The sequence below is a fragment of the Tursiops truncatus genome, chromosome 14 (assembly GCF_011762595.2).
Source record: "Tursiops truncatus isolate mTurTru1 chromosome 14, mTurTru1.mat.Y, whole genome shotgun sequence".
Lineage (NCBI taxonomy): Eukaryota > Metazoa > Chordata > Mammalia > Artiodactyla > Delphinidae > Tursiops > Tursiops truncatus.
The window spans coordinates 14,657,775-14,682,453 of record NC_047047.1 but is presented as its reverse complement, the minus strand read 5'-3'; the positions used below and the strand labels follow the sequence as shown (position 1 = coordinate 14,682,453).

The following is a 24,679-nucleotide window of genomic DNA, read 5'->3' as shown; positions in this document are numbered from 1 at the left end:
AAAGTTACCTAAGCCAGCAAGGAGGCTTTCAGACTCAGACCCTTCTCCTCTCTGAAGGCTGGTTCATGCTGCCTGCTGCCTAAGCCATGGGGCCTGCCGCCAAGTCCCTTGAAGCTTCATCCTTTGACTTCGTCTGGGAATTAACTCTCATCAATGCCCCTCTCAGTTCTTTTTTTATTTTTTTAAATAAATTTATTTATTTATTTATGGCTGCGTTGGGTCTTCATTGCTGCACGCGGGCTTTCTCTAGTTGCAGCAAGCAGGGGCTACTCTTCATTGTGGTGCACGGGCTTCTCATTGCGGTGGCTTCTCTTGTTGTGGAACATGGGCTCTAGGCGCGAGGGCTTCAGTAGTGTGGCATGTGGGCTCAGTAGTTGTGGCGCACGAGCTTAGTTGCTCCACAGCATGTGGGATCTTCCCGGACCAGGGCTCAAACCTGTGTCCCCTCCATTGGCAGGAGGACTCTTAACCACTGAGCCACCAGGGAAGTCCCCCTCTCAGTTCTTAAGTTTCCTAAAGAATGCTTTTGTTAGCTGCAGCATCCCACTCAACACCTACATATGCCCAATTGTATTTTTAGAGCCCTTCATGACCTCGATCCTCTGTACACAGGATGTCCCAGTGTCAGCAGGTGACATCCTTATTCTTGCACTTAAATGCACCCTGAGCTGAGCAGGGGATAAGGGCTCCCACCTGGGAGCTGTCATGGCTGAAGATGGTGGAACTGAGGTCCCCGCAGTTATAGTGTTTGATGAGGTCCTCTGTTGTATAGGGAATCTGAAGGCCGCCCGCTCACAGGCTTTCCTGCTGCAGGAGGGGCTGGTTTAAAGCAAAGATGACCTGAGGAGAGAAAATATAGGTCTCTTTTAAGTCCTCTGACACAGCAATCATTAGCTGCCGTCTTATTTCTTTTGTCCATGGCTGGCAATAGCCTCACCTGTGTTCGTTATATAAGGAATGGACCCTGCCACTACAAAAGGGAATGCAGGGCTTCCCTGGTGGCGCAGTGGTTGAGAGTCGGCCTGCCGATGCAGGGGACGCAGGTTCGTGCCCCGGTCCGGGAAGATCCCACATGCCGCGGAGCAGCTGGGCCCGTGAGCCATGGCCGCTGAGCCTGTGCGTCCGGGGCCTGTGCTCCGCAACGGGAGAGGCCACAGCAGTGGAAGGCCTGTGTACAGCAAAAAAATAAAATAAAATAAAAAAGGGAATGCAAGTCCCTGGACCGTGTCCAAAGAGAAGGAGGACAGTCCTGCCCAAGTCAGCCCCCAGCAGATGACACCTGGGGAAGTGCCTTAAGAGGAACACCGACAACCTGGAACTCTCCCATGAGAGTGATCAAGAGGTGAGGGTCCCAAAGAGCTGGCTTGTGAGGACCTGGGGAGGTGGGGCAGGGAGGGACACACAGACAGACACACGAACCAACAGGTTCCAATTACATCAAGGACTGGACAGGACTGGACACAGTACACACAGGTCTTTTCCAACCATCAGGGTGGCATCTGCCAGCTAATGGATTCATTAGGTCCATGGGATGTTAATGGAAGTTATTGTGGGAAAAGGAGGGGAAATGAAGGCTACACAAAATCAAACAGATTTTTATCTTTATGAAACTCTGCCAAGTTTTGACACATTAAAGTGTGCTCTGCTTCTGCCCGAGGAGGGGAGAGCGTGCTGGGTTTCCCAAGCTGATTTCAGGCACACATCGCAAGAGAAGGGTTAACTGGAACATCTTTGGGGACAATTCAGACTCAAGGAATTTTACAAAGCAGCGAATTGCCCTTGGCACTGGAGAGCTAGGTCAGAGGGGGAAAGGCGGGGATTCTGGCACCTTCCCAGGTGAGAATTGGGACCAGCCACCCTCTACAAGCCTCCTGACAGCACTGTGGCATTTTCCCTCTCATTCACCCAAGTATGGACACAGACATATCACCTTTGACAGCTGCCCCAGTAATCAGTGTATAGGATACTGCCTTTGCTGGAATGTTCCCCGTCTCCCTCTGGCTGAAATGCAGACAGGCGGGACCTGTCTGATCATGAGGTCTTCAGCAGGAAATTTTCAATTCTCTGGAGATAACACATTGCAGGTCTCAAGTCATCAAATGACACTATGCAGCCCCAATCCCCTTCTTTCTCCTCCTCATTCTGAGTGGCAAAGAGCATGGGAGTCTTGTCACCTTGCTTCCCACAGGCCACCACGTGTGAGCCTGCCTGCCACACACCCTCCTTCCACACCCCTTCCTCCCTGGGTTTCTCTGTCCCTGTCAAGGCACCTTAACCAAATGGGGAGGGGGGCAGCTCCCTCTTTGTAAAATCCCCTCCTCTCCTCTCTTCTCTCCACACCCCCCCCCCTTCCTGTCCGAGACACCTCCTCCAGCCTCTCCTGGAGGTCAGCTCCCCAAGGATCTGTAGACCAGCCTCTTCTATCTTGGGACAGGACCCTCTGGGCCATGCTGTGTTCCCACCCTCCCCAGCCCTCTGCTGGTGATGTGAGCTGACAGAAGCAGACATATCCATGGGCATGTCCGCAAATTTCAGTCTAAGTGAGGAAACTCAAGATGAGCCCCTGGGTTCTAAAGCCATACAGTGAGGACCTATCCACACCACTGGGTGTTGCTAAATGGCTTTCAATCAGCTGGAGGAAGAACCTTCGGAGGGGAGGCCAGGGGGCGTTATGGAAACACCTCTCAGGTTTGCCATGCCCCAGGCTGAGGCTTCACACGTTCTGTCTCAGTATAACTCATCCAAACCAAGATCCCAGGGTCTGATCGGCTCACAAACACCTGCTGATGGCTTTTAGTGTTCTAAAGGCATTCGGGGATGAGCCCAGGTTACCTGTTGCTAAGAGACCTTCCTCTAAGAGTTTCCATTGATTCTGGAATGTTCTTATTAAAGTGTTCTTGGTATTTAGAGAAGATTGGGCCACTCATTCTAATAGACTCACCAGTCTGCAAATTGGGGAACACTGTATGGGCCACATTATATTATATTAATAATTGTATTATTAACATTAATATTGTTAATGTTATTAAATATAACATTAATGTTTAATAACATTTAATGTTATTAAATATAACATTATATTAATGTTATATTTAACATTATATGTTAAATAAGAACTTTGTTTATTCAGTCCCCTCTCAACGTATTCAAGGGTCACCCGTTGACAAGACGCTTACAAAGACTTGCTAGGATGTTTGTCTTTGCTTTTGATGATTAAGGTTTAAATAAGTTTGCATAGCAAAACTAAGCCAGTAACATTATTTTCTGAGTGCTGACTATGTACCCTGCTAAAGAGTTCGCTTCTCTTCTCATTTAATCCTCTCAACATCCTAAAGTAGTAACTACTGTTAAATCTATTTTAAAGAACAAGAAAATGAGGGGGAAAGAAGTTAAATCATTTGCTTATGGTCACATAGCTTAGTAAATCAAAGTGTCCCCACAAAGTGTGTGAACCCAAACAGTTTAATACCAGAGCCCGAGATCTTCACCACCATGCTGTACACGAGGTACGCTGCTACCAAGTAGCGTAACTGACCTCGGTCATATGGTCTAATTTAAATTATTAGGCTTATGCTAAAGACCTAGGAGTCTGAAATTGGGAAGAAGGGAGGGAGGGTTAGAGGAGGGAGGAGAGAGGGAAATGGGAAAGCAGGAAAGGAATCAGAAAGAAGGGCACACTAAAGCTTTTCTTCATCCAGATAAGAGTAGCACTCACACTATACCTAGAAAACAGAAAATTTTATACAAAAGAAGTTTTAAATTGCCCGTAATTTCAACACTTGAGTTATAACTGCTTTTAACAACATGTCGGTATATATTGAGTATATTTTCTTTCAGTTTATTCTATACCTTTTATACAATTGATTGTATTATACATAATATTTAGTATCCTTAACTGTGTCACCTTGCTGTACAGCAGTAATTAACACAACACTCTAAATCAACTACACTTCAATTAAAAAAAAAATAGTGGGCTTCCCTGGTGGCGCAGTGGTTGAGAGTCCGCCTGCCGATGCAGGGGACGCGGGTTCGTGCGCCGGTCCGGGAAGATCCCACATGCCGCGGAGCGGCTGAGCCCGTGAGCCATGTCCGCTGAGCCTGCGCATCCGGAGCCTGTGCTCCGCAACGGGAGAGGCCACAACAGTGAGAGGCCCGCGTACAGCAAAAAAAAAAAAAAAAAAATTAGTATCCTGCACTTTTTGTGTGACAGTGTAAGCATCTCCTCACATGACAGAATTCTTAGCCTCACATCGCATGTGATAGGTCATCACTTAGCTAAACTTTCTATTGTCAAATAGTTAGGTCTTCATTTTTTTAAAAGTATCATGAATAACACCATCAAGAGCATCTGGGAGCAGAAAGTTTTTTTCTATTTTCAAATTTTTTCCTTGGTATTGATTCCTACCCAGTCAAAAGATTTTTACTATTCTTTTTTCTAAAAACCTTTTTACTTTTGCATTTTTCTTTTTTTAGTAAAAATTTAACTCTGCATTAAAACACAAATTCAATAAGCATTAAGTGGTAATGCAGACAATCTCCCAAAGCCAATTTTATACAGAAGCCCTGCCTCCGGTACAGTCTGTACCTCCGTGCCGATGCAGCCCCAGCAGCGTGCCAGGGAAACCGCGCTGCTGCAATTGCACACGCCCACTGTTCCCTCTGCCTGGAGGGCTTCTCCTACCCTCATCCCTATGGCAGACACACACGTGTCTTTTGAAATAGCAACAGGAGAATCTCCTCCTCGTGAAGCCTCTGTCATTAACTCCCAGGCACGGTGAGACCATCTCCTCTTTGCCCAGAGCCTCCTGTGACTATTCTATTACACCGCTAATGGCATCGCCCTGTGTAGCCACCCCGAGAGTAGGAATCGTGTCCTCCTCACCTCTGCCTCCTTCCCATCTGGCACACAGGACATGACATGCTGTAAACATTCAATAAATTTTGACTGAACGAATAAGGTTTAGAAATGGCTCTGCCACAAACTGAAGTCTGAGGCAGGATGGACACTTATAAAGGAAGCCCAGCAGAACTTCGCCAGCCAAGCCAAATAGGGAGCATCTCCAAATAGGGAGCATCTCCAAATAGGGAGCATCTCCAGACAAGCCAGACTCACCAAACTTCTCAGAAAAGTAAATGGGGGGTGGAGGTAGGGGAGGAGTATTAGGCCTAATGTGGGGGCGTAAATCTTACCCCCAGAGACTCACGTTTCCTTTGAGCTTATCCCTCAGCCAGCTTTGGGAGGTCTGCATTTGGACTTATTCCTTAAATGCTTGTCCCTACCAAGCCTCCATTCTCTTAAACTCCCATATTCTCCTGGTATACATCAGGATAGGCTAAGCTCTGCCACAGTAACAAATTAAACCTGAGATTTCAATGGCTTAGCAAATGTCTGTAGATCGCTCACACAAAGTCTGAGCGAGGTAGTGGCTCTTTCAATCCATCTAGTCCCTTGGGAATCCAGTTTGGTTTATCTTGTGACACTCTTCTCCCGTCGGTTTCCATGGGAGGCAATGGAGTGAACATGGCAGGCGACCTACAGTTCTTAAATGCCTCAGCCTGGAATTCCCACAATTCATTGGCTAGAAGTAGTCACATGGCCTTGCCTAATCCTCAGAGAGGCTGGGAAATGTAGTTTTCCCTTTTGCCTAGAAAGAAGTAATGTCCTTGAGACATTAAAATGGTTGACGGGGAGTTTAGTGCATTAAGTTATTCAGGATATCAGACGCGTCCCTATTCAGAATTACACACAGTCCTGGTGGAAGAAGAGCATCAGGACAGTAACCTGGCTAAAGGTGCTCATCCTGAAGATTCCCTGGCAGCCTGTGGTCCTCAAGCAACAGAAGGTCTGGGGATAGCAGAGGCTGGGGATGGGGGTGCAGGGAAGCACAGGATACAGAGCAAAAAGCCAGTCGTAATCCTGGGTTAGCCTAGAATTCTGGAAATTGAGTGGCTGGCCAACCAAGCATCATCAAAAATGAGAGTGTAATGGATCTGAAAGGTGTCATGAAAGGTCATTCTTGTGTCAACTAATAAAGAACAGAATCACAGCAAGTACAGTGCTAACTATTCCTGAAGTTCATTCATTCTTCTTCCATTCATTAATTCAGCCAATAAATTGTTATTGGTGCCTACTGATCCAAGCCCTGAAGATACAGTAATGAACAAGAAAGACAAGATCCTTGCCATCCTAGGGTTTTCGTTTTACCTGGAAGTGCGGGAGGTGATGTCAAGAAGAAGAGGGGGCGCTTCCCTGGTGGCGCAGTGGTTGAGGGTCTGCCTGCCGATGCAGGGGACACGGGTTCGTGCCCCGGTCCGGGAAGATCCCACATGCCGCAGAGTGGCTGGGCCTGTGAGCCATGGCCACTGAGCCTGCACGTCCGGAGCCTGTGCTCCGCAATGGGAGAGGCCACAAGGGTGAGAGGCCCGCGTATCGCAAACAAAAAAAAAAAGAAGAAGAAGGGGACGAATAGGGGGCTGGTGTATCACAGAAAGACATCACCTTCTCAGAGGCAGTGGCCCAAAGTTAAACTTTCACTCTATGATTTCAGGCTTGCTAGAACAGCCCATCCACAAGCAAATCAAAACCCTTCCCAGATTAGCCCCTTGCTGCTTTGCCTTGGCAGGAAGGAGGTCCTTCCGTGTGGCACCCGGCAACTCTGAGGCGGCCATACTACAAATACATGTCTTTTAAGGAAGTGTGAACAGTGAACTGTGCATGTGTCTGAGTTGGTACTCTTTCTTTTTTTTCCTAAAAAACCACAGAAACGCCCTTTTTAACTCTCTAACACAACTTCCTATACTCACCGAGTCTTTTCTTCTAGAGCTGCTACAACTTTCTAACTGTTAACCTTGGAGGCTTCAATCCTGTGCTTATTTATAGCCTAACTACTTGTGAGAGGCCTTAAGCATCTTGCAGATGAAAATCCAGCACCGGATAAGCCATTGACCACTCTGCCTCAAGTGCCCGCCTAACAGATTTAGCGGAAGGGGCTGGGTTTTCTTGGCTGGAAAGAGCAAGGATCCCAGCCCACAGTGCTCCCCGCAAGATTCTGAGCACCAAACACAGGGCTCGTTATCTGCTCCATGAAACGCATTCAGTGAAAGCCAAAGGAAGGCTCAGAGAAGCACCTAAAGGGACAGTCTGGCCCAGGTATTCGTAGAAGGCAGCCACCCCAATTCCTCCCTCCCTGGCTCAAGACGTGGAGACTTTCTGCAGGGACCTGGGCAAGCCTCTGGTGCAGTTTATGTTTAACGGAGAAAAGCTCTTACTGACACAAACTAGACTCCTGGGAGAAAGACCAGACATGGTTTCCTGAGGAATAAGTCTCTGAGTGAGGCCCTGCCAGGGTTTCCTTGGAGCCTAACACACCCAGTGACTCTGAGCCCTTGTTAGCTACCATCTTCACCACCACACAGCCAAGGAGGTGAGTCTCTGCCTCCTCCAAACAGCAGCGCTTTATCACCTCTGCTGCCCAGACCTCAGCTCAATGTCCACTCCTGGGGCCACCAGAACTCTGTCCAACCAGGGGCAGGTCCCCGGAGGCACTGCTGGAGGTGCCTTCCTTGCCGCAAACCTCTGGTGCAAAGCAAGGGTGGCCACTTGTGTCTGCCCCTGAGTAGAGGAGGTGACCACCCCCAGGTCCCTGCAGAAAGTCTCCAGTCTTGAGGCAGAGGGCAGGGAGGACATGAGGGCTCCACAAAAACAACACACAGCCCCCAACTCACCCCAGCTAAAGCCACTAAGGGCCAGACCCAGCTTCCTCAGAAACCTACAGGGGCCTCTCCAAAGAATTATCAACTGTCGATCGTCCTTATGTAGTTTACTCTCCTTGCTGTTCTTGGCAAAGTCTGGGCCAGTCTAACAAATGTGGGGTTCCAGAATGTGACTCACAGAGAAGCAAATTCCTAAGAAACAACTCTGTTTGGCTAAGTTGACCCCAGAGGCATCTTGTCTCCAGTCAATTCCTTTCTTTGGGGTTTCTGCTAACATTTTCTCACACGTTGCACTGGTTAGCTAGGACTGTCTTAACAAACTGTATAATTTAAACAACAGAAACATATTGTCTCACAGTTCTGGAAGCTGGAAGTCCACAATCAAGGTGTTAGTGGTGTCATGCTCCCTCTGAAGGTGTTAGAGGAGGATCTGTTCTAGGCCTCTCTCCTAGCTTCTGGTATTTTCCTGGCTTGGGACAGCATAACTCCAATATTTACATGGCGTTTTCCCTTGTGTGTCTCTCTGTGTCTTAAGTTCCTCTTTTTATGAGGACACAGTCATATTGGATTAGTGCCCACCCCAATGATCTCACCTTAACTTGATCATCTGCAAAGACCCTACTTCCAAATAAGGTCTCGGTCACAGGTCCTGGAGATTAGTATTTCAGTGTGAGAATTTAAGGACACACACACAAAAAAAAGAATTTGAGGACAAAGTCTACTCCTAAGGCATATCAATCTCAGCTCTACTCTCTTTTGAATAGTTAATATGGGGCTTCCCTGGTGGCGCAGTGGTTAAGAATCCGCTTGCCAATGCAAGGGACACGGGTTCAAGCCCTGGTCCGGGGAGATCCCACATGCCGCAGAGCAACTGAGCCGGTGCGCCACAACTACTGAGCCTGCGCTCTAGGGCCCACGAGCCACAGAACTACTGAAGCCCGCGTGCCACACCTACTGAAGCCCACATGCCTGGAGCCTGTGCTCTGTAACAAGAGAAGCCACAGCAAGGAGAAGCCCGCGCACCGCAACCAAGAGTAGACCCCACTCGCCGCAACTAGAGAAAGACCGCGTGAGGCAACAAAGACCCAATGCAGCCAAAAAATAACTAAATTAAGTAAATAACTTTTTTAAAAGATAGTTAATATGCATATGGTAAAAATTTCAAACAGTACAAAGAAATGAATCTCCCTCCCATTCCTGTTCCCCAGTCACCCTCTCTAAAAGTAATCACTGCTGCCAGTGTCTTGAATCTCTTTCCAAGGATAGTCTCTGCATGTAAAAACAGACAGATAGATACACAGACAGACAGATAATAGATAGGTAGGTAGATAGATAGATAGATAGAAAGAAGCAGAGATATCACCTCCACCTTTTATTGGTTTTGTTTTTGCTCCTTTGGCCTTTAAGCAGTCAAATAAAAACCTTTCCATAAATAAATACTGAAGCTATACATTACAATGTAATGTAAAACAATCAAGGAATAAAAAGCCAAGTCTTGGCAAACAGAGGTAACTTCCATTGTTTCTGAAGTAAATGCAGGCTGAGACTTCCTATCCACAAGGTTAAATCAATGACTAAGGCGAATCATAGAAAAGGAAAAAGGAAATTTCTGACAGCAAGAAGGGACAAAATGAAGGTTTCCTAGGCCTTTCCAGTGAGAAAGCAGGTTGGATACAGAAGCCCCTTGGAGGCATCCCAGAGGTGACCCCACTGCCCCTAATCCAACGATGTCCTGGGACCTCTGCTCTGGGCTCAGGCTGAGTCAGGCAGATCCCAGGGAGAAATCCTGGCAGAAGTCTACAGTTGAAGATTTCATACAGTCCTACAAGGATTCAGGTTCCTTTCTCCAAGATCTCAGAGGAGCCTCCCCTTCCAAACACGCAGATGGTTTGGTTTTCTCAGAAACCTCCCAAGCCAACTTTTTTCCAAAACACAGATTATAACTCATTATCCATCACATCATCATGGACCTAAATCTCAGCAGGCCTCATGCACCGCTCTGCAGCTCGTTCATCTCCATTCCTCCAGGCATCAGTCCACACGGTGCATCCAGGGCTGCTCCACGCTTCCTAACAGCTGCACATAAACCAGGACAAGCACGTGCACTAGCCCCCTTGGAGGCGCCGCTTCTGTAATGACAGCTCTGCTAGTGTCAAGCACCGCCTACATTCCCCCCCCCCCCCCCCCGCAGGTGACTCCGACATGCAGGCGGGGCTGGGAGCGATTGACTGAATTCAGTCAGGGTCAGAGCTCTAAGAACCTCAAGAGATGAATACCGACCACATTCAACTCTTTCAAATATGAAATGTCTTCCGAGAGCTGCAGTGAGTTACTGGCTGAGTCCTCCGACCCTGACTGACAATTCTCCTCACCATAGTTTGCAGAGTCTGACTCATATCCTCACAAGGAAGGATGTGGGCTATCAGGGTGTTGGCGGATGGGGCCAGCATGCTCCTGAAACAGTACCGTTTCTACGGTTTTTCCACACAAACATAAGCCGTTCTGCGGACTCAACTAACTAGAAACCTCCACTTAAAACATTATTTCAAAAGAAATCCACATTCTGCCTTCTCCAGTCCAGCTTTGGGAATGCACCAGGAAGCTCCAAGAATTCCTCTCTAGGGCTTCCCTGGTGGCGCAGTGGTTGAGAGTCCGCCTGCCGATGCAGGGGACGCGGGTTCGTGCCCCGGTCCGGGAAGATCCCACATGCCGCGGAGCGGCTGGGCCCGTGAGCCATGTCCGCTGAGCCTGCGCGTCCGGAGCCTGTGCTCAGCAACAGGAAGAGTGAGAGGCCCGCGTACCGCAAAAAAAAAAAAAAAAAAAAAAAAAAGAATTCCTCTCTAATGCCTCCTATATGGTTGCCATCCTGCCAAGCTACTGTGCTGACATAGCAACAACCAATTCTCTTAAAGAAAAACTGCTGGGTAACAGACACCTTCACACAGGTCCTTGTCACTCACTGTCAATCTGTTAACAGCACCTGAGGGCAAAGCAAGATGCATTAGAGAAGAGAGGATGAGAGGTGGAGGTGGTGGAATATTAGAACTCTGAGCGCCTGGAGGGGACAACAAAGAGATCAGCAGAATGTATTTACAATAATAGTAATAGCAATAATGATAATAATAGCAGCAGCAATCCCTCCCCCACGCTGCAGTCAGCCGTCCTCCGGGAGGTGGAACTGCATTTGGGGAGGAAGATGGGGCCCCTGCCCTGAGGCATGGCTGTTGGCAGGGCAACAGGACAAAAGGGTCTGTGATGGCAACAGGTCACAGAGGGCAGTAAAGGATAACCACGAACACTCAGTGGGAGCTCAGGCCCAGGTGAAGACCCCAGAGAGAAACCATCACAGTCACTTCCTCACCCCAGAACTATAGTTTGGTCCTCCACATCAAAAAAAAAAAAAAAAAAGGTGACGCCAAGAGCCTCCAAGACCTTAGAGCAAACCAGGCTACTTCCCTTGAAACCTGTAAAGATTTCTGTGCTCAAACATGCAGATAGCAGCTTTGCCTAAAGCTCTGCCACCAGCCATTCTTGCTAGCTTCAGGGTGTCCCCCTTGGGCTCATAGGAAGACTTCTGACCTGTTGGGAAAAACCCATTTACCTCTTGAGGGCACCAGGGGAGGGTCCCAGCAGCATCCAGGGCATCCCAGCTGGGGATACAGTAGATAGGCCTGTGTCTACAGCAGAGGACAGGCAGAGCCCAGCACAAGCCTCTGCGAGGAGATGGGCTCAGAGTGCTTCTGAATGGGTCCTGCAAAACCTTTGTTGTTCTCCAAGCCTCACCTAGAAAATGCATTGTATTTGGAAGGACTCACAGAAGCCACCAGCGGGGGATCTGCCTCCTTGGAGAGGTTCCCAGTGGTCTCCAGAGTGTGCCCAGCTCTACTTTTTGAACCCCTGTTACCCCAAGTCAGGTGCTCTGCTCTATCGTGAGACATTTTTAACTATTAGAAAGTCCTTCCTTCTTTTTGAGCTCCCTGTCTCGCCATGATTGCCATGTACTCATTTTTGTATGTATCAATACAGTGTGTGTTTCCACACATGCATAATTTGTGAGCAGCCATGAAAAGAGAAAAAGTACATGTCCCACTTCTAGGAATCACTCCTATAGAAATACAAGCACAAGTGTGTAATAAATATGCTAGTGTCGCCAGTGAATTTAAGGTTCTTTCTTCATCGTGAAAGAATTTGAAGATGAAGTGATAGGTAAGAATCAGACTTATTTAGAGAGAAATACACTCCACAGACAGAGTGTGGGTCACTGAAAGGCAAGAAGCAAGAGGCCTCGAAATATGGGGTGGTTAGTTTTTATGGGCTGGGTAATTTCATAGGCTAATGAGTGGGAGGATTATTCCAACTATTTGGGGGAAGGGGCGGGGATTTCCAGGAATTGGGCCACGGCCCACTTTTCAGCCTTTTATGATGGGCCTCAAAACTGTCATGGCGCCGGTGGGTGTGTCATTAGCATATGCTAATATATTATAATGAGGCTCAAGGTCCACTGGAAGTCGAGTCTTCCGCCATCTTGGACCCAGTTGGTTCTCACTAGTTTTCATCATGTCCTATGGCTATGTCATTCTTTTAAAGGTTGTGCCCTGCCCCTCTCCCTCCTGTTTCATTAGTGCACAAGGATGTTCCCTGGGGAACTGTAACAGAGCTCTCCCTGACACTGGGACTGTTCAATCAAAATTGGAATGACCCAAGAGGGAGAAGATATGGAGATATATGTATATGTATAGCTGATTCACTTTGTTATAGAGCAGAAGCTAACACCCTACTGTAAAGCAATTATACTCCAATAAAGATGTTAAAAAAAAAAATTGGAATGACCCTTCTTCTTCGTAAAAACACCAAATGGCGTATGACGCCGGTGCTGGGAGAGGGCCCAGAGGCCCCTGGGGGCCCTGGAATGGGAAGCCCCGGTGACTTCCGCAGAAGCTTTGGCAGCGGCGTCCGGGGTCAGGGTCACAGCCAGGGTCGGGGCCTCAGAGCACACGGAGGCAAGGCTGAGAAGCAGGAGTGGCTCCCCGTCACCAAGCTGGGCCGCCTGGTTAAGGACCTGAAGATCAAGTCCCTGGAGGAGAGCTGTCTCTTCCCTCTGCCCATCAAGGAATCTGAGATCACTGACTTTTTCCTAGGTACATCCCTCAAGCAGGAGGTTTTCAAGATTATGCCTGTGCAAAAGCAGACCCGTGCTGGCCAGCAGACCAGGTTCAAGGCATTTGTCACCATTGGGGATTACAACGGACATGTCGGTTTGGATGTCAAGAGCTCTAAGCAGATAGCCACTGCCTTCCATGGGGCCACCATTCTGGCCAAGCTCTCCATCATGGCCGTGTGGCGAGGCTACTGGGGAAACCAATCAGCAAGTCCCATACTGTAACTTGCAAGGTGACTGGCCGCTGTGGCTCTGTGCTCATGTGCCTTATCCCTGGCCCCAGGGGTACTGGCATCGTCTCAGCCCCTGTGCCCAAGATGCTACTGATGATCGCTGCAACTGACAACTGCTACACCTCTACCAGGGGCTGCACTGCCACCCTGGGCAACTTTGCCAAGGCCACTTTTGATGCCATTTCCAAGACCTACAGTTATCTCACTCCTGATCTCTGGAAAGAGACAGTGTTCACCAACTCTCCGTATCAGGAATTCACTGACCATCTTGCAAAGACCCACACCAGAGTTTCCGTGCAGAGGACTCAGGCTCCAGCTGTAGTCACCACATAGTTTTATATGAGAAAAATAAAGTGAATGAAGCCGTAAAAAAAAATTGGAAAGACCGCATAGAGAGGATTCTTGCCCCCAACAGAGCAGGAGATTGGATGTGATGACCTCAGACGGTCACCTACTTATAAGTCCTTGAGTTTCTCCATCTCAGGAAGCGAGGGAAGCAGACGCCCTGGTCTCACTTTCTGTCCTCTCTGCCTCCCTTGTTTCTCCCCGCTCAGCACAGGCCATGAGGCTCCACGGAGCCTTCCATGTCTGTTAATTAATGGTCCTCACCCAGATCACTGTGTCGGGTCAATTTCCACCACTGGGGAAAAAACTCCACAAAACCATCCTCTTATTTCAGACTTTCTTCTCCGGCTAGGTGTTCCAGAAGTGCCAAATCACTGTGCTCCCTCCTCCCCCAACCCTCTACCCAAACCACAGCCCCTGAAGAGACAGCCCTACATAGGATGTGATTCTGCCTGTCCCCTCCCTCCCCAGGCCATGCCAGTTACACCTGGCTGGACATCTGACTCAATGGTATAGCACTGGGTGAACCACGAGATTTACACCCAAAGAGTACATCTACCCCACAGAATAGACTCAAAAAATCATCCACAAGCCGAAAATACTCATCTCCAGGCCAAAAAGCAATTGTTTTGTTTCAAGTCTCTTAATCTGCATTTGTTGAGATTGTATGAGGGGTTAAGAGACAGCAAGAAAGGAAGAACTAGTGGAAATTATTGCAATTATGATAAAACTCCAATTAGCATGAAGTTTCTAACAGTGCAAAGACTTAAAGGGACTTACTTTTCCCCTTCGAAAACACAGCTAGATAGACAGATTTCTCCTTTCACTTCAGTGTTTGTCTTTTATTATACTGTCTTTTAGAAAAAACATGATCAGTCCACCCAAAACCATGTCTTGTCAGCTGAATTCACTCTTCCCCTTCCCTCCAATGACACACACTCACCCCATCTGCACTGTCTTCTGAAAAGTTGTGTTCACTGGAAGAAGTAACAAGCTTATTACCTGACAGTTTAATTCAGTGTTCAAATGCCACCCTTCCTTCCCCGCTCTCCCCGCCATGTCTCCCTTTCCACTCTCCCCTTGCCTCCCCACATCCCCTCTTCTCTCTCCCTTTCTTTCTAGGCTTGTGGAAAGAATCCATTAAGCTCTCTGTCCAACATGTGCAGCAGACTTCCTTCTCTTTCCCGAGACTTCTTCAGCTGTGGGGAGACCCAGGTCCCAGTTGGGACATTGTTGCGGGAGCCCACGGGCTGAAGGGGCGGGCGAGGAGGCTGGGGTCTAGCAGATGCCTTTTTTGTCGAAGATAAAGGCCTCCCACTCCCTTCCAGCCTCTCCACTTTCCAGCACTTTCATCGCCCTCCGATCAAAGGGCTGCTCTGAATATGAAAGGCACCGCCCATTATGCGGCTCCCGTCAGCCCCACCTCACCCCGCCCCCAGCCGCCCAGCTCTCAAACAAAGCCCCTGGCATCTGTCTAGGCGCAGCCCTCACCTTCTGGGGCGTTGGGTTGTTGCGTCTTCTTTTTTTCTTAGTTCACTTTTGAGAGCCATTCGGTCCCTTGAAGTATAGTTGGGGAGCAGAGGGGAAGATCTCTCTCATCCTCAGAACATTCCGCCCGCATAATTTTTCAAGACACCTTGAGGATTTCCGGTCCTTGCCTCTCCCACCTCACCTGGGTATCCAGGCAGTCAGGACGTCCCCCTCAAGCTCATTTATTTCCCCCTTTCCCAGCCACTCTTAAAAATCGCTTCTCCAGGGGCTTCCCTGGTGGCGCAGTGGTTGAGAGTCCGCCTGACGATGCAGGGGGCGCGGGTTCGTGCCCCGGCCCGGGAAGATCCCACATGCCGCGGAGCGGCTGGGCCCGTGAGCCATGGCCGCTGAGCCTGAGCGTCCGGAGCCTGTGCTCCGCAATGGGAGAGGCCACAACAGTGAGACGCCCGTGTACTGAAAAAAAAAAAAAAAAATCGCTTCTCCTTCTTTACCTGAAAGGGGACTATGCCCTTGGAAGAGTCTAGACCGACCCCTCATGGCAAGACGACGGAGAAAGTCCTGCTCCTTTTCTGTCATGTTAATAGATGGTGCCAGACTTGGGAACTAAAGCTTCCACACACATCTCTGAACATGAGGTCTGCTTTTCAGGGGGAGAAAGGTGCTTCTCAAAACTTGGACCTGAGTTCTTCTCAGACAAAGGATTCAAGCATAAGGACCAGAGAAACTGATTTTCAGGGATGTTCTGACCTGAAGAAGTGTCGTTTTGTAAATGATGACAATTCCGGAATACCAGGTGAGGACAGGGAGGGAACCTGGAAGAACGCACCAGGCAGACTGGGCCTCTTCTTCTGCAATCCCTGCCACCGCCTTCCTGCACACCCTCCAAGCCCTCTCCTCCCTTGGTCAGGTTCCCCGACCACCCACCCCTTCCACCCAGCCCATATCCTGCCCTGACTTCATGGCTGACTGAGCACATCCGTCTCCTGTTATGGATGTGGACTGAACTGTGCCCCCCCACACCCCCAATTCATAGGCTGAAGCTCTAACCCTCACTATGACTGTATTTGGAGATGGTAATTAAGGTTAAATGAGGTTGGGCTTCCCTGGTGGCGCAGTGGATAAGAATCTGCCTGCCAACACAGGGGACACAGGTTCGATCCCTGGTCCGGGAAGATCCCACATGCCGCGGAGCAACTAAGCTTGTGTGCCACACTACTGAGCCTGCGCTCTAGAGCCCGTGAGCCACAACTACTGAGCCCACGTGCCACAACTACTGAAGCCCACGTGCCTAGAGCCCGTGCTCCACAACAAGAGAAGCCACTGCAATAAGAAGCCCGCGCACCACAACAAAGAGCAGCCCCCGCTCGCCGCAACTAGAGAAAGCCCACGCGCATCAATGAAGACCCAACGCAGCCAAAAATAAATAAATAAATAAATAAAAATTAAAAATATATATATATATGTGGTCTTTAAAAAAGAAAGAAAGAAAGGTTAAATGAGGTCATTTGGGTGGGGCCCTGATCCAATAGGATTGGTGACCTCTCTCTCTCTCTGTGCAGAGAAAAGGCCATGTGAGGACCCAGCAAGAAGGCAGCCATCTGCAAACTGAGGAGAGAGGCCTCATCAGAAATCAACCCAGGCAGCACTTTGATTTTGTATTGTGAGCCTCCAGCACTGTGAGGAAATCAATTTCTGTTGTTTAAACCACACAGTCTATAGTAGCCTGTGATGGCAGCCCAAGCAGACTAGCACACCTCCTTTCCCCAAATCCCACACCATGCTGGGGTAATGATAAGAATTAACACCAATCTCTCCATCTCTAAGGCCCAGTGAAAGTTACAACCTCTGCTAAATGCTTCAGGACTGTCTCAGTCCCTTCATAGAAATTTCCATTCTTTTCATTTCTACTGCCCTGAAAGGTAATTTTCCATTAAATTGTTAAAAGGAAAACAAGATAAACAAGACCAACAAGACAGACAAGCCCCAGGAGCAATAAGCGATGAAGAATGATATGAAGAACGAAATGAAAAGCACAATAAAGCTAACTTCACACACTTAACCACATCTGGACCGGCTACTGGGCCTAATTAGGCATATGTGGTAAGCAGCTCACAAAATGGCTACACACTGTATTTGCTTCTGCCATAAAGAATGTCACTCGCCATCTGGCTCTACAAGGATTGAGTCACTTGCCACTGCAGTCACTGACCTTCAACACATCCTGAAAGGAGTTCCAGGTGGAGATCAGAAATGAGGTACCCTGTGCTCTGGGCAAACTGGCACAACAGGGCTTCAGACAGATATTTTTAGGAGAAATGTTTTATGAACCTGGATTCTAGCATCTTCCCATACTTAGAAAAGCGCTAAAATCATTAACAGAGACACCTGTTCCTTGTGACTAGCATCAACCTTCTTACCAAGATGTGTGCCTGGTTGCACGTACCCCCTTCGTCAAATCACTTATAGACTGACTGCCCCACTTACCTCTTGGAAGCAGTTCCTCAGAGTTATCTGAGAGGCTGCCTCCTGGGCTATAGTTCTCAGTAAGTCCCCAAATAAAACTGAAACACATCTCTCACAAGTGTTTTTATTTCAGTCAACAGCTTTAACCACCACAAAGGGACCCAGAGCAGACTTCTCTCCTTCACCTGAACTCTATAAGGATCCAGAGCCTTGGTACCAGCAGGGTCCTTTGTGCCCATCCACCTCCTCAGCGGGTCCAAACGAATTTAAGTAAGCCTCCCCTGGTTCTTGGATCTCCTGAGAATTGGTTGATGATCCTGAGCTCTATTTGGTGATATATAACAGGTACCTAGCCCACCAGTTGAAAGACACTGGGAAAAAAGGTGGCCTCCCCCCAGCTGAAAGATACTGGGGGAGCCCAGCTGAAAGACACTGGGATTTGCTCAGTTGAAAGACACTGGGCAGTCTGGACTGGGTGACTAGGTGGGCAGGCCTAAAGTCGTTCCTAAACAAGGGGCATCAGAAATCCAGCCTCCAGGTAACACTCCAGCCAGGTGTATGTACTTAACGAAACTTATACTTACAAGTTAGTTATTTAATTGGGTATTAAAGGAAATATCACACTGAAAATGGCCCAAATGGGGCTCTTTTCTTGCATACGCAGTTAACGTAGAGAAAGCTAGCTTGATAAAACATCTGTTCAGAATTCTGACCCTAAGGGAACAAGTCCTTCTAGGAAAAATTTGTATTTCTTTCCCTGTGCACAGGAATTCTTATCTTATCAGACCATCTCCAATTCCTGAGACTGAGAAAAGGAAAAAACGCTGTATGTCACAGCAGTAGCCAAGTTTCATTGCCAATTGCATTGTAATCAGGTGTTTAAACTATGCCTTTCAAAGAATTTTCTCATTTATAGACAGTTATTGTTTTACTTTGGTGCTTTTGCAAAAAATCCTTCATCTTCAAGAAGATTCATAGAAAGAACTTTCTGACAAGAACAGATTTCTGATAAATTTTGGATCGTACCACTGAACTGAGTAAGAAATTAAAGAATCCTAATGGAAAGCCTGACGGCTTCATAAAACTGTTAGCAAAAAAGATCAGTTACATAGGAATGAGTGAACTGGTGAATATCGTCATAATTTTTATAGTTTTTGTCTGAAATATTACTGACTTTTAATCTGTGTTTTCCAGATATAAGGAAACCTTTCCCCTCAAGCTAATTATGACTTACAACCACATGGTAAATTATACCTTTGTAAGCAGAATTGAAACATTTATCTTTTCTCTCTACCTGATCCCTCCAGAAATTGGGCAACTTATGTTCCCAGCAGCCTTATCAGATGAATAAGAAAGGTCACCTCCTGACAGGTGCAGGAATCGCAAGATATTCTGGGGACCTCAGGAACACAGGAATTCACCCAAATCACAGGCAGAATCTGTGGCAAGCCCTAGGTGTGGCTTTCCTGATCTTGGGAGGCCTTTTAAAAACTCAATCTGAGGTTCCTTATGAAAAGCTCCAGCCCAGCCAGTTTAAAAGAGCCTATGTGATCCATTAACCAGCCTTATTTTGCAAACAAATTAGTCTTAATTTGGCTGTATGTGGTAGAAATTAGGGTAATTTTAGAGAGAAAAAGATTATGTTTCAGTGAATGGTAAATGCTCGTTTTGTTCACTGAGGTCTGTATTTACTGCCTCTACTCACTTCCCAGAGAGTTCCTTGTGGTTATATTACATGACTGTTACGTTTAAATGAATTATTAAAAGGACATTCCAAGTTTGTTTCTGAAGCTTATCTCAGTATTCTATCCTTGGATGAAGACCAGGTGCCCCATGAGCTGCAACCAGGAGATTATGCATACAGGAAAAGGCATCATTTAAAGAACTATCTCCAACCTAGATGGAAGGACCCTTATCGGGTACTCTTAACTAGCTCATGCGAAGTGAAACTGAAGGGATTTGACTCTTGGATTCATATTTCCCACTTAGGAAGGGCCCCTGCACTGGACTGGTCTATTGAGAGGACTGCTGACCTCAAAATCACCTTAAAACAATGTTCAAAGAGAGGAGAAAACTATACCCACAGCAGGACAAGAAGACAACATCAGAAGTAGACAGCTATCTCAAGATGCCAGACCTGACCCACATGACTATTTACAGTGTTTTCTTAATTTCTTGGACTTTTGCATAAATCAGTGTTTTTCTATCATGGTCACAAATCCCAGGCAGATTTTAAAAATTAATACAAGTGTTGGGTTTATGGTCAAGTACCTACATCCAGTACTTTTGGGTTACCTTGGTGGATTTTTCTTCTCCAAGGCTCTAATTGGATGGCCCTTAGGAAATTTATTCTAGAAGAAAGACAGGCTGTAGGTCCGTTCGGGCCATTATTGACATCACTCGATGGGAATCATACTTGTTCTGACCGTGGCCATAAATATGAATTTTCTTTAAAAGTTACTCAAGCCCAATCAGAGCAATGAGCTAAATTTCAGTCAAAGAATAGAACTTCCTTCAGTTATGGGATGGATTTATATGGCTAACACCAGGCTGTGATCATTTAAGTTGAAAAGTCCCCTTATGTTGGGAACAATTAAACCATCCAAGGCTAATCAAACTAATAACACTAGGAAATTGGGCTGGTGCTGGTGTGGAACAGACTGGGCAGGCAACTGGGAATATAGTAGCCTGCACCGAATGGAAATTCTTGGCTTAAATTCTTACTTTTGGCCCTATTAATGCTACTAGCTATATTACTTATATTCTACCTATTTTACAAGATCGTTGTTTCTTACATTACAAAATGTGTTACTGAGACTCCCATAAAAGCGATGACTAGGCAACTTGAAACAATTGACCCAATATATAGCTCTATTTGAGATCAATGATTATAATAGTGTAACTGTAGATATGGAAGGAAGCAACAAGAGGGAATCTTTCCTGGACCATCACGGACTAGTAAGACAGGTGGTCCAGAGACTTTTCGCTACTGTTAACAGGGCCTAGTCCAGTAATAGCACATTGAATGGCCTACCAGCAAAATCCCGGCCTGGCCTAGGAATGAGCATTCCTAGCACTGTGGTACAAAATAGTCAGGAAATGCCTTCCAAACCTACATTAACTTATGATCATGAGGGGGCACTGCCAAGTAAACAATGTCACTAGCCATCTGGCTGTACCAGGATTGAGTCATTAGCCACTGCAATTGTTGACCTTTAACATAGCCTGACCTCAAGGAAGAGATCAGGAACGAGGCACTCTGTGCTCTGGGAAAACTGGCAGAACAGGCCTTCAGACAGATATTTTTAGGAGAAAATTTTTGCAAACCTGGATTCTTGCATCCTAGCAGCAGCCTTCTTACCAAAATGTGTGTTTGGTCCAATGTACCGCCATCGTCAAAATCACATCTATACTGACTGCTCCCCGTTCCTCTTGGGAGCAGTTCCTCAGAGCTGTCAGAGAGGCTGCCTCCCAAGCTATAGTCCTCAGGAAGTCCCCAAATAAAACTGAAACTCACAGCTCTCACGTTGTGTGTGTCTACTCCAGCCAACACTTCTAGAGTCCAACCTGCCTCTGGCCTTTCTCTTACTTTGCATTTTCTCCAGTATCAGCAATCATGGTAGGTTTTCCTTTACAACGACCTAGATGATGCTCACGATCAAGTCCGCACAGAGAACAACTCTAAATGGCAGCTATCCCCCTCCCCAAGCTGTCTCACTCCCCAGACCCCACGTGTCTCACTCCTGATGGCCCAGAGTCCAGGGCTAACACAACTGAAGCTGTCAGCCAAGAGGCTAACTACCTCTGACACCCCTGCAGAAGTGACCCGTGTCTCGGCCCCGTCCAGCCCACACTCAGCTACCAGGTGAAATGTCCTGCAACTCTGCTCTTTATGCTCTCACTTCCCCTGGAAAACACCAGTGTTGCCCCCCTGCCCTCAGAGCATGCAGTGATGTCCCTACCTCACACTCGTTCTCCAGCCTCATCACACCTCACCTCTGCACAGCCCAGCCCACCCCCATTCGGCCAGCGCAGCGTGCTTTAGGCCAGGCTCGCCTACACTGCTGGCCCAGCTGAAATATCTCCCCCTGTTTCCTCTGCCTGTGTAAATCCTAGCTTTTCCTTGAAAATCAGCTCAAATGCTAATATGCTTATTAAAGTAAGCTGGATAGCAATTAGAAAGTAATACTGTTGTACCTTTCCCCCATCGATCACATTCTTTAGCAGTCACGTCACCACAGTGGCTGCAGAAAGTGGACCTCCTCCAGCAGAGGCCACATCGAAAGCCCACCCCACCTGCAGTGGGTCACTTCAACTACCAGCAGCAGAAGGCCTGGAAGGCACCTTCATTTTCAGGCTCTTCAGTCTACATGGTGCTCTCGAGGTTCAGGGCTGGTTTGGAGAGAAGCTATAAAACTGTGCCACAGAACTGGAAACCACTCCTAGAAAGGAAGGGAAGGCCACCCTAGGGCACCCCACAGCCTATGAGCACACACCTCACGGCCCCCATGAGGTGCGTCCAACTTGCACTGCTGCTGGCCCTGGAGCCACCCACCAGGAAGCTGGGAGAGGCACCCTGCCATTACTGTGCAACCAGCCTCCCTGCCCTGGTGGCAGGAAAGAAGTTACTCTGGGAGGATTAACAGGGGAAGAAGTCAGGGAAAAGACAGAAACAAATCAGCAGAGTCAATGCTGCGGTTTTGGTTGTTTAAGACAGCGTGGCCGGACAGAGCGATGAGAAAACAACGATCTTCAGGAAGTACCTTCCAATTAGGAAATATCACCTGTGCAAGGCACTGTGCTAGACTCTTTAAAAAAAAAAAGAAAAAAGTTAAATCAAGAACCTTGCTCTCTAGGAGTTTCCATGCTAGTTTGGGAGCTGAAATAAACAAACACATGGAAAGTTAGACACCAATCTAAGAATTAAATAAACATAAAAAGCCACTACAAGGCAGCAAAAGAACAACTGCCCAGTGGGGATATGGCAACAGATGCTCTTAATTGAGGAGAAAAAGGAATCTTTGGCAACCTGAGGTAACACTCAGAGGCAATACAAGGACAGGGACCAGAATGGTGACCAAGAATAGAGACCAATGGTTCTCAAACTTGAGTGTGCATCGAATCACCTGGAAGGACTGGTTAGACCAAACATTGCCAAGTCCCACCCCACAGCTTCTAATTCAGGAAGTCTGGAGTGTGGCCCAAAATTGTGCATTCCTAACAATTCCAAGGTGACGCTGATGCGGCCGGCCCAGCACACACTTTGAGAACATTCCGCCTCAGAAGTAGGAAGTGGGGGCCCTAATGACCGATCCAGCTCACAGCTAAATCTTATTAGTACTACACAATGGGCTCACTTTGTTTTAGGTACTTACCAACATTTAAAAACCAGGGCATTTCCCAGAAAAACCCAGACTTCTGACTTCTCTTTTTTAAAAAATAGAAAAGTCTGGAAATTGGATGAAGCTGGTCAAAAAGAACAAACTTCCAGTTATAAGATAAATAAGTACTTAGAGATGTAACAGGCAACATGACGACTGCAGTGAACATTTCTGTGTGCTATCGATGAAAGTTTGTAAGAGAGTCAATCCTAAGAATTCTCATCACAAGGGAAAAAACCATTTTTTTCTTTGTCCTTTTTTTTGTTATCTATAGGAGATGATGGATGTTAACTAAACTTATCGTGGTAATCATTTCACAATCTATCATTATACTGTACCTTAACCTTACATGGTGGTATAGGTCAATTATATCTCACTAAAGCGAGAAAAAAGAATAAATTATATAATATACTTCCAAATTATGAATTTTAAAAATGGGAAGGTCTGGCCACACAGGGTGCACATTTCTACGTGGCCAGCAATCGACTAGGACCAAGCAACCACTGTCCTCTTCACTTGGCATATTCACCCCACAAATGCCACAATTCATGTCACTCCCCACTCCCAACACAGGCGAGTTTCATGCATGCCTGTTGCCTACCCAGCCCCTGCGATCCATGATCTACGTAAGCACCTTTAATAACCATATGGGATTCAACAACCTGGAGAGACCATAATTTAACCAGTTCCCAGTGGCTGCTGGGATTGCATCAATCACACTGCAATTAATAACAACCAGCATACATCTGTGTCATTTGCTCAATCATTTCATGGGATAAATTCATAGAAGTTGGATTGCTGGGTCAATTTGATACACAGGACCCCTGCAAAAAGGTTAAAGATACCATTTAAAATCAATTATAACACAAAATGAGAAAACCCAGCTAGCTAGATGACACGCTTTTTTCTCCGTCCCCCCCGTTACCCCACACCATGCAGCATGTGGGATCTTAGTTCCCCTACCAGGAATCGAACCCACACCCCCTGCATTGGAAGCACAGAGTCTTAACCACTGAACCGCCAGGGAAGTTCCTAGATGACACTCTTTTCTAGTCGGTCATTTTAAATTAACCAGTGGCAGTTCTTACATCTCCTTCCATTTTGGCTCCACTCTAAGCCCTCTAATACCATAAATATTAACATCCAGTTAAACTTGCCATTTTATTCCATGACTTCTGCCACCTAAAGTTCTGTGACAGCATCCTTTAGCGACAGCCTCAAAAACCACTTTACTACAAGAGAATCAACCACACTGCAAATGCCTACAGTGTACTCAGCGCTGCTGGAACCCCTCTCGCCTCTCCCCATGGCACACACAGGTTTTCACCATGAGGTGGATACTTACAATGAGACACCTTTGAAATGATGCCAAAATCTGCCCCCCACCGCCCAAACTCAGCAACTTTACCCTGGGTCCTTATTATGGGCTGAATCGTGTCCCCCCAAAATTCATGCTGAAATCCTAACCCCCAGTACCTCAGAATGTGACTGTATTTGGAGAAGGGTCTTTAAAGAGGTAAGTTAAAATGAGGTCACTAGGGTGGGCTCTAATTCAATATGACTGGTGTGCTTATAAGAACAAGAAATTAGATGCACCCCAATGTTCACTGCAGCACTGTTTACAATAGTCAAGACATGGAAGCAACCTAAATGGCCATTGACAGATGAATGGATAAAGAAGATGTGGTATATATATACAATGGAATATTACTCAGCCATTAAAAAGAATGAAATAATGCCATTTGCAGCAACATGGGTGGACCTAGAGATTATCATACTAAGTGAAGGAAGTCAGGCAGAGAAAGACAAATATCCCATAATATTGCTTATATGTGGAATCTAAATAAAATGATACAAATGAACTTATTGACAAAACAGGAACAGACTCACAGACT

General features: G+C 47.0%; 1 protein-coding gene and 1 pseudogene across 1 annotated transcript in view; one reads left to right on the top strand and one right to left on the bottom strand.

Moving 5' to 3' along the window:
• The window catches only part of TRABD2A (TraB domain containing 2A), a 56,428-nt gene that overhangs the window by 13,595 nt on the left and 18,154 nt on the right, over positions 1–24,679 (bottom strand). Inside the window, 3 exon segments of the mRNA XM_073791757.1 lie at positions 694–840; positions 2,942–2,945; positions 3,716–3,722. Coding sequence (XP_073647858.1) covers positions 694–840; positions 2,942–2,945; positions 3,716–3,722 — 158 coding nt within the window.
• On the top strand, positions 12,568–13,463 carry LOC117307835 (small ribosomal subunit protein uS5 pseudogene; annotated as a pseudogene).